The sequence below is a fragment of the Sciurus carolinensis genome, chromosome 7 (genome assembly GCF_902686445.1).
Source record: "Sciurus carolinensis chromosome 7, mSciCar1.2, whole genome shotgun sequence".
Taxonomy (NCBI): Eukaryota; Metazoa; Chordata; class Mammalia; order Rodentia; family Sciuridae; genus Sciurus; species Sciurus carolinensis.
This window is the reverse complement of record NC_062219.1, coordinates 148,392,648-148,407,193: the sequence shown is the minus strand read 5'-3', so window position 1 is coordinate 148,407,193 and position 14,546 is coordinate 148,392,648. Positions and strand designations below refer to the sequence as shown.

Sequence of the window (14,546 nt, the reverse complement as noted above, 5' to 3'; positions counted from 1 at the left end):
TAGGTACTTTTTGGTAAATTACTTAAGGCCCTCTGGACCTCTGTTTCTGCATCTGAAAAAAAAATCCAATTCCACAAAGTCTGTTGAGACAATTAAATATATACTGACCACAAAAGGAAGTAGCAGAGTGCTGGGTGCAAAGCAGGTGTCCGTGTTCACTGAAGGGACATTCGTCTGCTTCTTGAACCCTTTTAGAGGCTGACAAACTCCTTAAGAATGGGTGAGAGTTCAGTATGTTCCAATTTAAAGTGAGTAGGAACCAAAGATTAAAAGGCAGGTTTAAGGGCAGACTGATGCTCAAAAACCGAACTAACAAAGAACAAGATAAATCGCCAGCTTAAGAAAATGAGGTAACTCATTCAAAAAAAGAAGGACGTTTCCGATGCCTGATACAGATTGATCAAAAGGCCTCTCTTTGCTCTTTGGAAAGAGTTCAACTCAGGTTACCATTATAGAGTCAGAACAGTTTATGTGTTCTGTAACTGTGGCTAATCTATGGTCTAGTGTCTTTAAAGTATTCAAGATCACAAGACAACTCGTGATTCAGCCTCCACACCTCACATTTGGTCAGTTTGATTTCCAGTGCCTTCACCTATTTTAGGGCTTCTTCAACATTCAAGACAGCGGACATAAATAGGCCTGAGCTACATGGCAGCTTTAACAGTTTGTATGAGGAATCCAACAGTACGTAGCAATAAAGTCCTCCTTTATAAAGTGAACCTTGGTATTTCATTGCTAGCCTCCCTCAGAGGGAGGTGTGTAGAGTCAAGAGCCAACAAATAATGTCAACAGGAGAAAGGAAGGTTGCGGCAGACGCCCATACCTCAGCTTCCTGCAGGGTCCCGTGGTTTAAGCACACCATGTCAGGGCAAGTGATGGGAGACCCACATCCTTCTCGGATTGCCAGCTGCATGTACTGTTTCAGGCACTAGAAGTTAAAAAGAAAAAAGACAAGACAGTTACCCACCCTGCTCCAGGAACACCAAGGTTACATGGCTTAACCACCACTGGCTCTTCCTTAATTGGCTGTCCTGGGTTCTTGTACTCAGGAAACATAACTTATCAAGAGTGTGAACACTTAAGAGCCATCACTGTGGAAAGAATGCAGAGATAGGCCATTAATTATGCATGGCTTCATCCTAAGAGTTTATTCAAGTCAAGGGCTTATTCAAGTATGCGCACACATTTCATTCACCATAGACTGGGAAGAGAAGAAACACTTTCGCACGCATGGCAAAGGCTTTCTTCTTACTTTATTTTATTTTATTTTTTTTAACTTACATGACTTCCAAATCCCTTTTTTTTTTTTTTTTTTTTTTTTGGGGTGCTGGGGATTGAACCCAGGGCCATAAGGGCAAGCACTCTACCAACTGAGCTATATCCCCAGCCCCCGAATCCCATTTTTATCTAGTGGCCCCCTCCTTCCAAGTTTGCCCAGGAGTACAGTGGAATTCTGTGACCCTGCCACAAGCTATCTGAGCAGAATCAAAGTAAGATTAAGGCATGACAGATCTAGGAACGTGCTTGACAACAAAAGGTCGCATCAACTTTGAGAAAGTCAGGTGGCCTTCTGCTGACTGGAGGCGGCAAAGAATTTGGGGAAAGGAGAACCTCCCCCAAATGGAGGTTTTGGTGGACACTTGACAGAGCGGGATTGAGTAGGGAAAAAGGCAGTGGCCAACTGGAGAAGGAAGAAATGGAATTTAAAAAAAGAAATCCAAGAGGAAAAGAGGGGGACACCAAGCACAGCCCGAATCGCCTCGTTGCTTGTTGTGCCTGCGCCTTGGGCTGCTGGTGGAGACATGAGATTGACCAAGAATGTAGAAGAGCCGACACTGTCATGGAGACCTCCGACATCTCCTCTCCACCTCCCAACCCAGCCTCACATGCTCACAAGAAACTGGAGGCCTAAGAGTAGGCCCCTTCTGCCCACAGGCTCCACACATTCAGATTCAACCGAACTTGATGGAAAATATTCAGAACACAAAAGTTATGTTGTTGCTGACACGTTCTATGTAGTTGCCTGACATGGCTGGGTCCATATTGAATATACATACAGTTTTACTCTTGTCACTATCCCCTAAACAGCACAGTGTAACAACTATTTATATAATATTTACATTATATATTTATAGGATGTGCCTATGTTATAGGCAAATATTGTGTCATTTTATACAAGGGACTTGAGCATCTGTGGCTTTTGATATACGGGGGGAGTCCTGGAACCAACTCCCTGCAGATACTGAGGGACCACTGTAGTTTCAGCAAATAAAATCAGAATGTCTGAAAACTGGCTCCCCACTTTCTACCTGTTTGCTCAAGATTGGTGAGTCTTTTTCTATTTGCAAGTCAAGCTCAAATGTTTGAGGAGTGCATTGACCCCAAAATATAAGCTAGTCAATGAAGTCATGACTCTTGCAAAGTGAGGCTTATTTATAACTGAGTTTCAATTTTTCAAATTTACACATTTATATGTCAGCCTGCTATGTTAAGAATAATTCCATGCACCGATATGTAAATAATTACAGGAAAGTCTATGGTCAGAATACACTTTGTGACATCTATGCCTTTCATTGGCCTTTTTCACTCATTCTTTCCATTTGAAAAGTAAACTAACATCACTATCATATTACTTTTAAAAAATATGTATTCATCTGATTCAAATGACACTACATGTACTGAGGAATCAATGACCTTGGTCAACCATTGAAAGCAGACTTGTGTCTCTGCCAGTGGTTAAAAGTTCCCTTCTCCAAGGAGTTGATTTTTTCTATCACAGCAAAAACATAGAACATAACCTCACTATCCAACACAGAACACTTAAAATAAATTTTGTTAAATTCATACAATCAGATGGTGCAGAATCATGAAAAGTATTTCCAGCTGATGTGTAAAGGCATGGGAAAACACATACCATTTAGTATAGAGAATAAAAAATAACTGGGAGCAGAGGTAGTCTTAAGTCTCTCTTCCCTTACGACTGACCTCACTATAGATACTAGATTTTAACTTTCACTTTCTTGTTCAAGAGAAGAGTAAACAATTACTTGCTGTGGATTCACCGTGCCAAACATGATCTCCAGCACCAGGAACAGTGGTATCAGCCAGCAAGGAAACATGAGGGAGAATTTCAATGGGCAGGTCAGCACCCCAGAGAAACAGTAAAGGGGCTCACACAAGGGGGCGATCCCAAGGTCAGTGATGTGAAGGCCTGCCCACGGGCTCTGCTTGGGCCTCTCTGCCTCCCATCAGCCAGGTGAGTTCACAGCAACTGCCCTGCCCCATCCCAGCTGAGGTAAACAGACTCCAAAATAATATGGGCTCCAGGCTCAGGGAAAGGTATCCAAGGAAAACTAAGTGATCGGTGCCATGAACTTCAGATCCTTCCCGCTGGGTTTAGAGCCAGCTCCACTCTGCCAGGAGACAACAGGAAAACATCTCTACCTTTGACCCACGCCTACATCCCTTAAATTTTTAAAATGAGAACAATAATACCTATTACAATTACCTCACAGGGTCTAAAACACCCCACCCCCGACACACACACTTACCCCTGTAAATTTTATCTATGGAAGCCCCTTCTAAATTTACAAACTACAGAATATTAGGTCATGTTTTCACTGCCTTCACTTGAACTTAGACTTTCTATCAAAAACATTGTGGGGAACTGTTAATCCTTCGGCCTATCTTTTCTCTGCTCCCAGCAGGGAGCCAGTTAAACCACTTAGGATGGAGAAGCTACACAGATAGTACAGAGGTTCATATCAGAACTTTCCACATGCCCCTAGGCAAGTTTCTCCTTAGAACTATTTGGGTCTATAAAAAAGTTTAGGGTCAAATAGGAATCAGAGACACCATTTAAGTCTTTAGAGACAAAAAAAAAAAAAAATCATTTAAACTTATACTGCAAATTTGTAAAGTTGAAATATAAACCTCCCCAAGAGCTTATAATGGATGTGTCATTGGCTAATGCAATGTTCTTAGGTGCACTGCAAACCATGATTCATCGACCTAATGAATTTTGAAGCTTCCCACAAGCACGCTCTTGGCTGCAAATAACACCGTGTGACCTATGATTTTAGGAGAGAAATTGGAACTTAAACACTGACTACAGGGTTTAAGTACATATCCTCTCTGTTTTTATTCTAAGAAACACTTGTTCAAGATAGAGATCTGCAAGTGCCTGTTGTTCAGTAATCTTAAAGCATAGGCACTTGACCCGCCATGACAGCATGCATTTCTGCTCAAAAGAGGGAAAACAGTTGGTCCCAGTTACTGTGTCTTACTGAATTTTCAAGTACCCCAGGTTCATTGTCTTCCATTCGCTTGTGCTAAGAAACTTAGTCTCAAATCCTCCCTCTCCTCTTCAATACCTCTGACTAATAAAGCACAAGAGAACTGACAACACTTGCAAGAAGCCCTGTGCAAACCAAGCAACTAAATGGCTAGCAATTGTGTAGAAAAAGACCCAGGGTGGTGGTGGCTCCTGGATACAGGGTCCTGAGGTCAAGGACCGGCAGACCTCCTGAATTGCAGGTGAGTTGGTGAACGGCTACTCTCTTGGTGTCTCATTCCTAACTTGGCAGAGAGGGGGAGGGAAGGTGATGAGAGAGAACCTACAAGCACAAGCCATACCGACCTTGAATCTCCAACTTGCTTTTTATCATTCCAGGTACGATGTGTACATCAAAGTAAATGTTCCATCAAATGCAGATGGATATTTCTCTGCCCCAGTAAATAACTTCATCGCAATATCTCCAGTGTGTTCTACAGATCAGCTCATATTGAGGTCAGTATTCTGTTTATTCCAGTTGGAATTACAATCTCCACACATGATCCGAGAACAAAGCCTTCTTTGTAGGATACCAGTGAGTTCAACTATTAGTACAACTCATGATGGTATTTCTCCTGATTCAAGAGTCTACTGACATGCCAAAAGCATTCTGGTTTGAAAAAAAAAAAAATTAAAACAAGTCAACAGTCCATAGCTAAGCTGGAAGCTGTGACCAATTTTAGTCCGATCCTGGAACTTTTTCCAAAGACCTTGGCTTTTAACCAGAATGATAGTACTGATAGAGATCAACTTCCTCATCCTAAGTGTTTGCCAAGCTACAGGACATCAGGGCTGATAGGAAAACCTGGCACCAAATCATTAAAAAGAACCCCTAAATCAAACAAAAGCCATAAGTACAGTTAAAAAGAGACCATTGTTTTCATAGTTCTCATCTGTCAGCTTCTCAGTCCAGAACTCTTCTCTGCCTCCTCCCTCCATAGTCTGGTAGGACACCCAGCCATCTGCTCCCGGCACCTTAAGCCCAGCTAGCACTGAACTTTTCCATATTGGTTGCAAGAAAGCGTTCTTGGGAGTTCATGAGTTCCTCATAGCAAGATTTCCTCATTTTGATTTCTCAACAATCTTTGTGAAAGCATCTCTGAACTATCTCAGGAAACTCCCTATTTTCACCCAGGTTCAAAGTTCACGCTTGTGTTTGTGGTACCATGTGCTGTGGTCTGCTCCTCCACTTAGGAAGGCTTTCGTTGTCACAAGCAGGTGAAGAAAGGGTGGAGGAATCCAGACCCGGTGACAACTATACGAGTCAGGACGGCGAGCGATTCAGAGGAGAGGCAGGATCGCTCAATCACCAGTACTCACCGGAACAACCCAAACTCAGAGCCTACCAGTAAACAGTGATCTGGTTGAAGCCAAACATCACCCATCACATTAGTGCTCTGGAGTTTTCCTGGTCTTTAATTTTAGCCACTATTCAGGTCGCACATTCATTCTGCCATTCACTTGTTACTTAAGATACACACCTAAACGTGTTTCTACCTTGTATTATGTTCATCTAAGCTTTAATAAGACTCTAATAAAACTAATGTTAAAATAGCTCAATGTTGGGGTTCTAATTATTTCACTCTTCAGAAGGAAGCCACATAAACCCATCAAAAGAAGGGGGAGTGGACACTGCATGTTTCCTCGAGGACATGTTAGAACATCAGATTCCACAGGGTGTCTCCCCAACGACTCCCCAGAAGACTTGGCTTCTCCTCCCTATTTACCCGTCTTCCCGGGCCACCTTAGGTAACAGCAGCTCTAAACAACTGAAGCATGTTGTACCTGCGAGCCACGCAGCCTCAGCACCTGCACTGCGAGGACAGTGACCACCTCTCTGTCAAACAGCCCAGGAGCTCCTCCAAGGCTGGATCGTGTCTGCTCCTCTCCTCTTCCCCAGGAAGCACTCACCACGGGATCTGGCACGTGAGAGACACTCAGCCTCTTGTAAGAGCTGGAAGCTTGAATCTACCACTTACTGGTTTGGGGGCCAGACTCCTTGGGCCCCCATGGCTGAAAAACGCAAACCCACCCCTGCGTGCATCTTCCGGCCTCCTTCCTGGACACGTCCGGAGTCAGCCAGTTTCTAGCCCCCAGTCTCTCCTGATCACCCACTTCCTTCCCTGGGTCTTGAACGTTTTTCTGTTAGGTCCTTCTTCAGCAGTCGGGCACACTCAGCAATATCCTAATCAAAGAAAAATAATACAACGCTGCCCAAGCTGGTGGACACCGCCTTCTACCTTCCTCTCCTCTTTATGGCTTGAAGGAGCTGTCTGTCCTCCGATTCACCAACCCCATCCCAATTCCTCCAGAGTGCTGTCTAAAGTCACCAGGGACCCGCATGTCACCGAGCCCAGTCCATGAGTTTCTCCCTTCCTGACCTCAGCAGCGTCAGGCAAAGCTATCCACTCCCACCTTCTGGAACCTTCTCTCCCTTGATTTTAGGATTCTACACTCTCTTGGCTTGGGCTCTTCCTCTTAGCCATTCCTTCCCCATCTCTCCCATTCAATTTTTATTTGCTGGAATTTCATTTCCCTAAGATGGGAAGGAACAGGAACTTCAAACTCAACAAACACAAAACTGAATTCGTGATCTTCCCCCTTAGTCTAGACCTCATCTCCTGTCTTCTACCTCTCTAAATGGCATTTCCACGCACCTAGCCACATTACCTGGGAGTCATCCGAGACACCCCACCCTTTTCTTTTACCCTCTTCCCAACGATTGCCACTGGAGACCTTCACCACTGACTTGACAAGAGCTTCGGACACCCTATCCAACCAACCTGCTTCCCCACATACTCAGTTTTCCTCATCTCAGTAAAGAATATCACCAACTGTCCAGTTGCTCAGCAAAAAGAAGAAATCATCCTTGATTCCCCTTCTCCTCCAACCCCACAACCAAAATATGTCCCCAATCCAATCACTTGTGCCATGACCCTCACCGCACCTCCAGTCAGCCAGAGTGATTTTCATACATCTTTTTAAAACATAAATCCTACTTTTACTTTCCTGCCCAGAATCCTCTGAGGAACGTGCATCTTTTTTAGATTCCATCTCATACTCTTTGCCACGGCCTGCAAGGTCCTGCACGTCAACTCTCAGCTGCCACTCCGCCTGGTCTCCATTGCTGTCCCTCTGAGTCTGGGAACCGGACTTTCTCTCTAGTTCTTCAACGTGCCAGGCTTGCTCCTGCCGTGAGGTCCTGTTGGCACCTGCCATTTCCTCTCCTGGAAGGCTCTTCCTCCAGATGGCTCATGCACTCTCTGTTCCGAGCTCCGTTACCTTGCCAGATAAACCTTCCTCGGCTAACAAGGCCAGCCCTCCCTGCCCCTGCAGGTGCCCTGACCTGGCTCTGCTTCTCTTCCTAGCTTCACCACTAGCTAATACTACTTACTGCTGCATTATCTGCTGCCCCCACTGAAAGAACAAGGACTTCCTACTTTCTGAAGGAGCCTAGGAAAGCCTAAAGGTCCCCCAACACACTGTTGTATGACTTAATAAGCCCGAGTCTTATCAGTCCCATGTCCGAATATCGAGACGGATGGGAACCTCTTTGTTTCTTCTGCCCCCACCCTGGGCACTGCTACCTCTTGCCTGGGCTTTTCCTGAGAAATAAATTCTGCCTTCTGCTAAGAAATCACTGAGATATTAGATGAAACTGAGCTTATATTTTCTCTTGCCATGATTAGTTGTGAATGGTGATGGAAGGTTTCTACAGACAGGGTTTTAATTCTAAAAAGTTAATATACATATATATAAAATGTTTATAAATATATGTACATATAAAAATTATATGTATGATATATTATATATAATTGTATATTATATATAATTATAGTATATATAAAATTATGCATATAATTATTATACATATAATATAAATTATACATAATTTTTATATGTATGTACATATATATGTAGACATATACATATATATGTGTGTGTGTGTGTGTGTGTGTGTGTGTGTATGTAGAACCCTCAAGAAAAAGATTTAAGCCAGCTATGTTTTTATGGACAAGAAACATTGGAAACTATTGGGACGCTATTGAGACAGGCCCAGCAGGAGGGAGCGGGTGTGTCAAGAGGCAGGCAGCGACTCGCAAAGAGAGCATTCCCCAGCCCTGCTGTTCAACCGCCTTACTGACCGCGCTTCTCAGACTCCAACCTGTTCACCCAAGTCACTGGAGGGTCCTGTTTAATACAGATGCGGACTCCCTAGCTCTGGGATGGGGACTGAGATTCTGCCTCCTCCTAAGCTCCCAGGTCCTGGTGCAGCTGGTGAAGACCACACTTGTCAGTACCGAGACCTGGGACAGAGACTCTCCACGTTAGCCACCCAAGAGTCACCTGGGGAGATTTTCAGGCCACACCACTGGTGAGTAAATCCACACTCTCCAAGAGAAGGACCAGCGCCTTAGTCTTCACACAGGCACAGGTTCACTGAGATACAATTCACATACCACACAACTTAACCACTTGAAGCGTCCAATTCAGTACTTTTTCGTATTTATTCAAAGTGCAACTAACACTAGATTTGATTTTAGAAACTTCTGTGATCCCAAAAGAAACTTGGTGCCCATGAGCATTTACTCCTATTTGCCGGCTATCATTAGGATGCTAAGTGTCCCCCAAACATCCATGTTAGAGGCTTGGACCCCAGGATGACGCTATTGGGAGGTGGTTGGATCTTTAGAAAGTAGAGCCTCATATGAGCTTAAATCTCCTTAAGGGGAATTGTTAATCCCATTAAAGGGGATTGTGGGACCCTGGTCTCATCTCTTTCCCTGCTTCCTGGCTTATCCATAATGTTTGCTCCACCACATGCTTCACACCATTGTTGTTCAACCCTTTCCAGAGGTCCAAAGCAAGGGAACCACCTGATCTTGGACTGCAATATTCAAAACTGTGAACTAAAAAACCTGTTTCTCTTTGTAAGTAATTGCCTCAGGTAATTTGTTACACTAACAGAATGATAACACCTGCCTCCCAATCCTCCACACCCCATCCCTAGGTAAACACGGAACTACTTTCTATACCCATAAATTTGCCTTGTCTGAACATTTCCTATAAGTTGAATCATACAATAAGTGATCCATTGTGACTGGCTTCTTTCACTAAGTACAATGTTTACAAAGTGCACACACATATTGCAGCAAGCATCAGTACTGCATTTATTTTTATTGTTGAATAGTATTCCACTGTATGGATATGCTACATTTTATTTATCCATTCACCAGTTGAAGGATGATGGGTTGTTTCTATTTTGGAACAATGATAAATAGTGCTGCTACGAACAAGTTTTTGTGTGGACATGTTTTCATCTCTCTTGAGTGAACCTAGGAGTATTTATATTATATGGAAACTCTAGGTCTCTTCACATTCTGGGGAACTGCCAGAGATTTTCCAAAGCTGTTGTACCACTTTACATTCCTACCACCAGTGTATGAGGGTTACAATTTCTTCAAATCCTCACCCAAATTTGTTATTTTCTGACTTACTACAGCCATCCTAATGTGTGTGAAGTGGTATCTCTTTGTGGTTTTGATTTGCATTTCCCTATTTGCTAATGATTTGAGTACCTTTTCTTGTGCTTATTGGTAATTTGCACATCTTTGGAGAAACATCTGTGCAGTATTCCTTTGCCCATTTTTAACTGGGTTATTCATGGTGTTGTTTTATTGAGATATAAAAGTTCTACATATATTCTACATATGTCCCTTATAAGATGACCTGCATCATTGTTTTTACCATTCTCAACTTTCATGATGTCATCTACAGAAGATAGATTTTTTTTAATTATGATGAAATCCAATTTATCTTTTTTTTTTTTTTTTTTTTTTGTGTCATCTAAGAATATCTCACCTAATCCAAGGTTATAACATTTTTTTTTTCTGTTTTCCTGTATTTTCTTCAAAGAGTTTTCTGGTTTTAGCTCTTATATTCAGGTCCATGGTCCATTTTGAGTTGATGTTGTTTTCTTCCCCCCCCCCTTGAATTGTCTTGGCAATCTTGTTGAAAACCAACTCATAATAAATATGAAGATTTATTTTTGGACTCTCAGTTCTATTTCATAAATCTATCTATCATCATGACAGTGTTATCTCTTTTGATTATTGTAGTTCCATTGTAAGTTTTTAAATCAGAATGTGAGTTCTCCAACTTTGTTCATCTTTTTCAAGATCGTTTGCACTATTTTAAGTCCCTCGAATTTCAATATGAAATTTTAAGATCAGTTTGTACACTTCTACAGACAGGTGGGGTTTTTGAGTCTGTAGAACCATTTAGGGAGTATCGTCATCTTCACAATATTAAATCTCCCAGTGCATGAACTGGGAGTGTTCAATGGTTTAATTTTCTTTCAATAATATTTTATAGTTTTTAGAACTTAAGTTTTGCGCTCTTTTGTTAAATTCATAACTATTTTATTCCATCTGATGTGATTATAACTGAAATTGCTTTCTTAATTCCACTATCATATGAGTCTTTGTTGGTGTACAGAAATACTATTATTTCTTGTATATTGATCTTATATTCTGCAATCTTGCTAAACCAGCATCAATATTTCTAAACTACTGAAGTGATTCCAACGTGCAACCAAGTCTGAGAACCACTAGTTCAGTACTATCCGTGCCTTCAATTCCAATCAGGGAAGATACTTTTACATCCATCATTACTGCTTATAAGACATTTGATAATGATGACCCACATGAACTCCAGAGAAAAGAAGGGGTCCTTTCTAACCAACATCCCCCCCAAAGAATACATGTATTTAGCTAGTTCAGGATGTAAAGGAAGTTTACAGGGGAAATTATATATGTACAATTTAAAACTCTGATTGAGAGTTTTAAAATACTTTAACCCAAAATAGTGCTGTTACTTTTTCTGGAAAAGGGTACAAAGTTCCACCTGGTAAGTTTGAGAACATTCAATGTGGGAGATTAAATCTGGGCTCCATTCAAAAGTACCTCCAGTTCCCACCAAGCAAGAGTGATCAAATACTTCTATCTTGATCTCAAGTGATCATGAAACATCTAAATTAAGAAACTCACTGACAGAAATACTCTTGAGGAGAAACTCACTGGAAATGCTGCAGGCTGGTCCAGTCCTCAAAATGAAGCAATTAAATCTGCTAAACTGGAAGAACATTCCAATCAAAGCAGTGAGCAGTCACTAGCAGTGGAAGATCTGTTTTCAACGTAAGTAATTCCATAACTCCTCACTGGCCTTCCAGAGGTTTTTCCTTTTGTCCCACCAGGGCTACCTTTCTTAAGAGAGTGAGGCAACAATTCCTATACTAGTCCCCAAAAGAACCATCTGGGCCAGGTGCTGCCTTATGACACAGTATACCCAGAAAAGCAACTGATGGCTCCGAGAGAAAAAAAAAAAAAAAAAAAACAAGGAGGTTTGCCAAGTGTACATCCTTCTATTTCCTCAGGAAAAACACCACCCCTCAGAACTGTAGGCCCTCAGCTGGCACCAGAGCTTGAGCACACTGGCCTTGCTCCGACAGTGAGAATGAGCTCAACAAAGGCAGATTTCACTGAGTTCCTTTGTCTCTTTCTCCCTCTTTCTGTGAGAGCACCTCTGAATCTCTCAGAAGGCCTGTAAGGTTTTGCCAACACAGCAAGAAACAAGGCCAAATTAGAAAAGGGTCAAGAAATCCCTTCACCCATGATATAAGGTTACGCAAGTTATGAATAAAATATAACCAGTCAACCCAATCTCAGCCAATGCCTTGAGGACTTATATTCTATTAGAGAATTTGGAATGAGTATTAAAACCAAGTCATGTAAAAGATAGTAGGATAAATGGAGAGATATACCCCAAAAAGTAAGTAAAAAGATAACATGAGACTCTGCTAGGGTTTGAATGATGGTGTCCCCTCCAAAATCATGTTTAACCCTAATCCCCAAAGCAACAGTATTAAGAGGTGTGACTCTGGGAGGTGATTAAGTCACAAAGGTTGTACCCTCATGAATGGTCATAGCACTCTTATAAAAGGGAAGCTCTCTGCCCTGCTTTGCCTTCCACCTTGTGAGGACAGAGTCTTCCCTACCTCTGAAAGATAAGCAGGGAGCAGCCCTCACCAGATACCAATCCTGCCAGCACCTTGACCTTGGACTTCTCAGACTCCAAAACTGCAAGAATGAACTTCTGTTCCTTATCAATTTCCCAGTCTCAACTATTTTGTTATAGCAACACAAACAGAGTAAGACAGAATCTAAGAGGTGATGGGTATATAGGTGGTCTTTGTAAAATTCTTTTGCCTTTTTCATATATTTGAAAAGTTTCACAACAAACTATTATACAATTTTTTGAAACTAAAAAGCAAAATAAAAAATATATACTAGTCATCAAACCTCAAATTTTAAAGTTCCTTATAGCAGAAATTACATTTTAAACAAAGTTATATTTTAGATAAAAGTCCAAGTTTTATCTAACTTAATATGTAGTTTATCTAGTTTATATGTAACGTATAGTTTAATATGTAAACCAGAATTTGAATAAATTATACTGAAATATCTTCTTACAGTAAAATATCTTATTGATTAATTTTGATTAAAATTAATGGCAGTAATAATCATTAATGACTCTAAATTTTTGAAATATTATACTGTATAAAAGAACAATGCTAACTCATCATCAAATACCTCTTTTCTATAGCATATAACCTAAAAATCCAGAATGCAAAGTAGTTCACATCTATGGCCCAGAAGTAATGCTGTTCTGAGAGAACATTGTTTCTCTACATGGAATAATAATTGGGATAGTTGGTGACTAAGGACATTGGTTTAGGATGTACCTGAGCCTTAGGCAAACTTTCTCCTTGGCTATATTACAAAAGAGAATCTATCCAATATAAGAAATGTGAACTTTGAAAAAAGAGAAAATGTTTAACAATGACTGGGTTGGTTATTAGGAAACTTAGTATATTCAAAATTCATTTGAATTAATTTTACTAAATTATTCCACAGCAAAATGTCTTTCTAATAACAATTTAGACTACATCAAAACTTCAACTAAACTGGAAGTATTTCTGTGCATGTATGTCAGGATAAAACCAACTACTATACATAACCATGAAGCTCTAATTTAAAAAAAAAACTGCAACTCTGTAACTATTCTTTATCTTATAATATCCATCCAAGAGTTTCTTCTGAAAAACTGTGATATTTTAAACATTTTCTTGAAAACAAGTTTCTAGAAATCAAGGGACTTTACGTTTGGTGCTTTTCTTTCTTTCTTTCTTTTAATTTTGATTGCCATAATTTGCAGTAGTCTTTTCTTTTTTAGTAAATCCATATGCCTACATATCTGAGGCTAGTTTTTAACTTTGCTGAAACCTATCCTGGAAGCTATCCTAGAACGGCCACTTTCGAAAGGCTTTGAGTTAGCACCATATTCTAGCATGTTAGATCATCAAGGCAAAGAGCCTAGGTCAAAGTCACATGACCAGATGTTTCAGAAATACACGTCAGTGTTCGCAGAAGAGAGGCGCCTAAGTACTGCACAGCACTTGGCAATGAGCGGCGGATGTGAGCTTCACCAACAGAGAGCTCTGCAAACGCCCCGGGCCTGTGTACCACCTGGAGCACCATCTGAGGCACAGACTGCCGGGTCCCATCCCCAGCGCTTCCAACGCAGCAGGTCTAAGGTGGAGCTGAGGAACTTACATAACTAACGGGTCCGCGGGTGCTGCTGGAGTGAGCTCTAGGCTCCGAGAACCAGCGGCCTGGAACTAAAACATCTACCACATGAGAGGCAGGACAGAGGGCGAGACGATGGGAATGAGAATATCCGCCGCACTCCTGTGAGGTCAGCGTGGGGCTATGGTTTGGATCTGTAATGACGCCCCAAGGCCCATGTGTTAAAGATTGTTCCCCAGGTTGGTGCTACTGGGGGGTGGAGGGACTTTTAGGACCTGGGGCCTAGTGGGAAGGCTTCAGGTCATGGGGTCACGCCCTTGAAGGGGATTGTGGAACTCCCATCTCTTCCTCGTCCTCTCTTTTTGCTTCCTTGGCCACACGTGAGTGGATTTGCTCTTCCATGTGCTTCTGCCACTACCCAGCAGCCTCACCACAGGCCGATGAGACCCACTGATCATACGAAAACTTCCAAAACTGAGAGTCAAAATAAACCTTTTCTTTTCTAAGCTGGTTATCTCAGGTATTTGTCACAGTGAGGGGAAGCTGACTAATACAGTGTGCACCTG

The 14,546-nt window shown here is 41.7% G+C and overlaps 1 protein-coding gene across 5 annotated transcripts in view; it reads right to left on the bottom strand.

Annotated features, from left to right (window-relative positions):
• Positions 1–14,546, bottom strand: part of Rnf144b (ring finger protein 144B) — a 152,644-nt gene that overhangs the window by 39,441 nt on the left and 98,657 nt on the right. For all 5 annotated transcript variants that reach the window (XM_047557597.1, XM_047557595.1, XM_047557593.1 and 2 more), the window contains exon 3: positions 824–928. In XM_047557597.1, the coding sequence (XP_047413553.1) occupies positions 824–928 (105 nt within the window). The remainder of the gene's footprint in view (positions 1–823; positions 929–14,546) is intronic.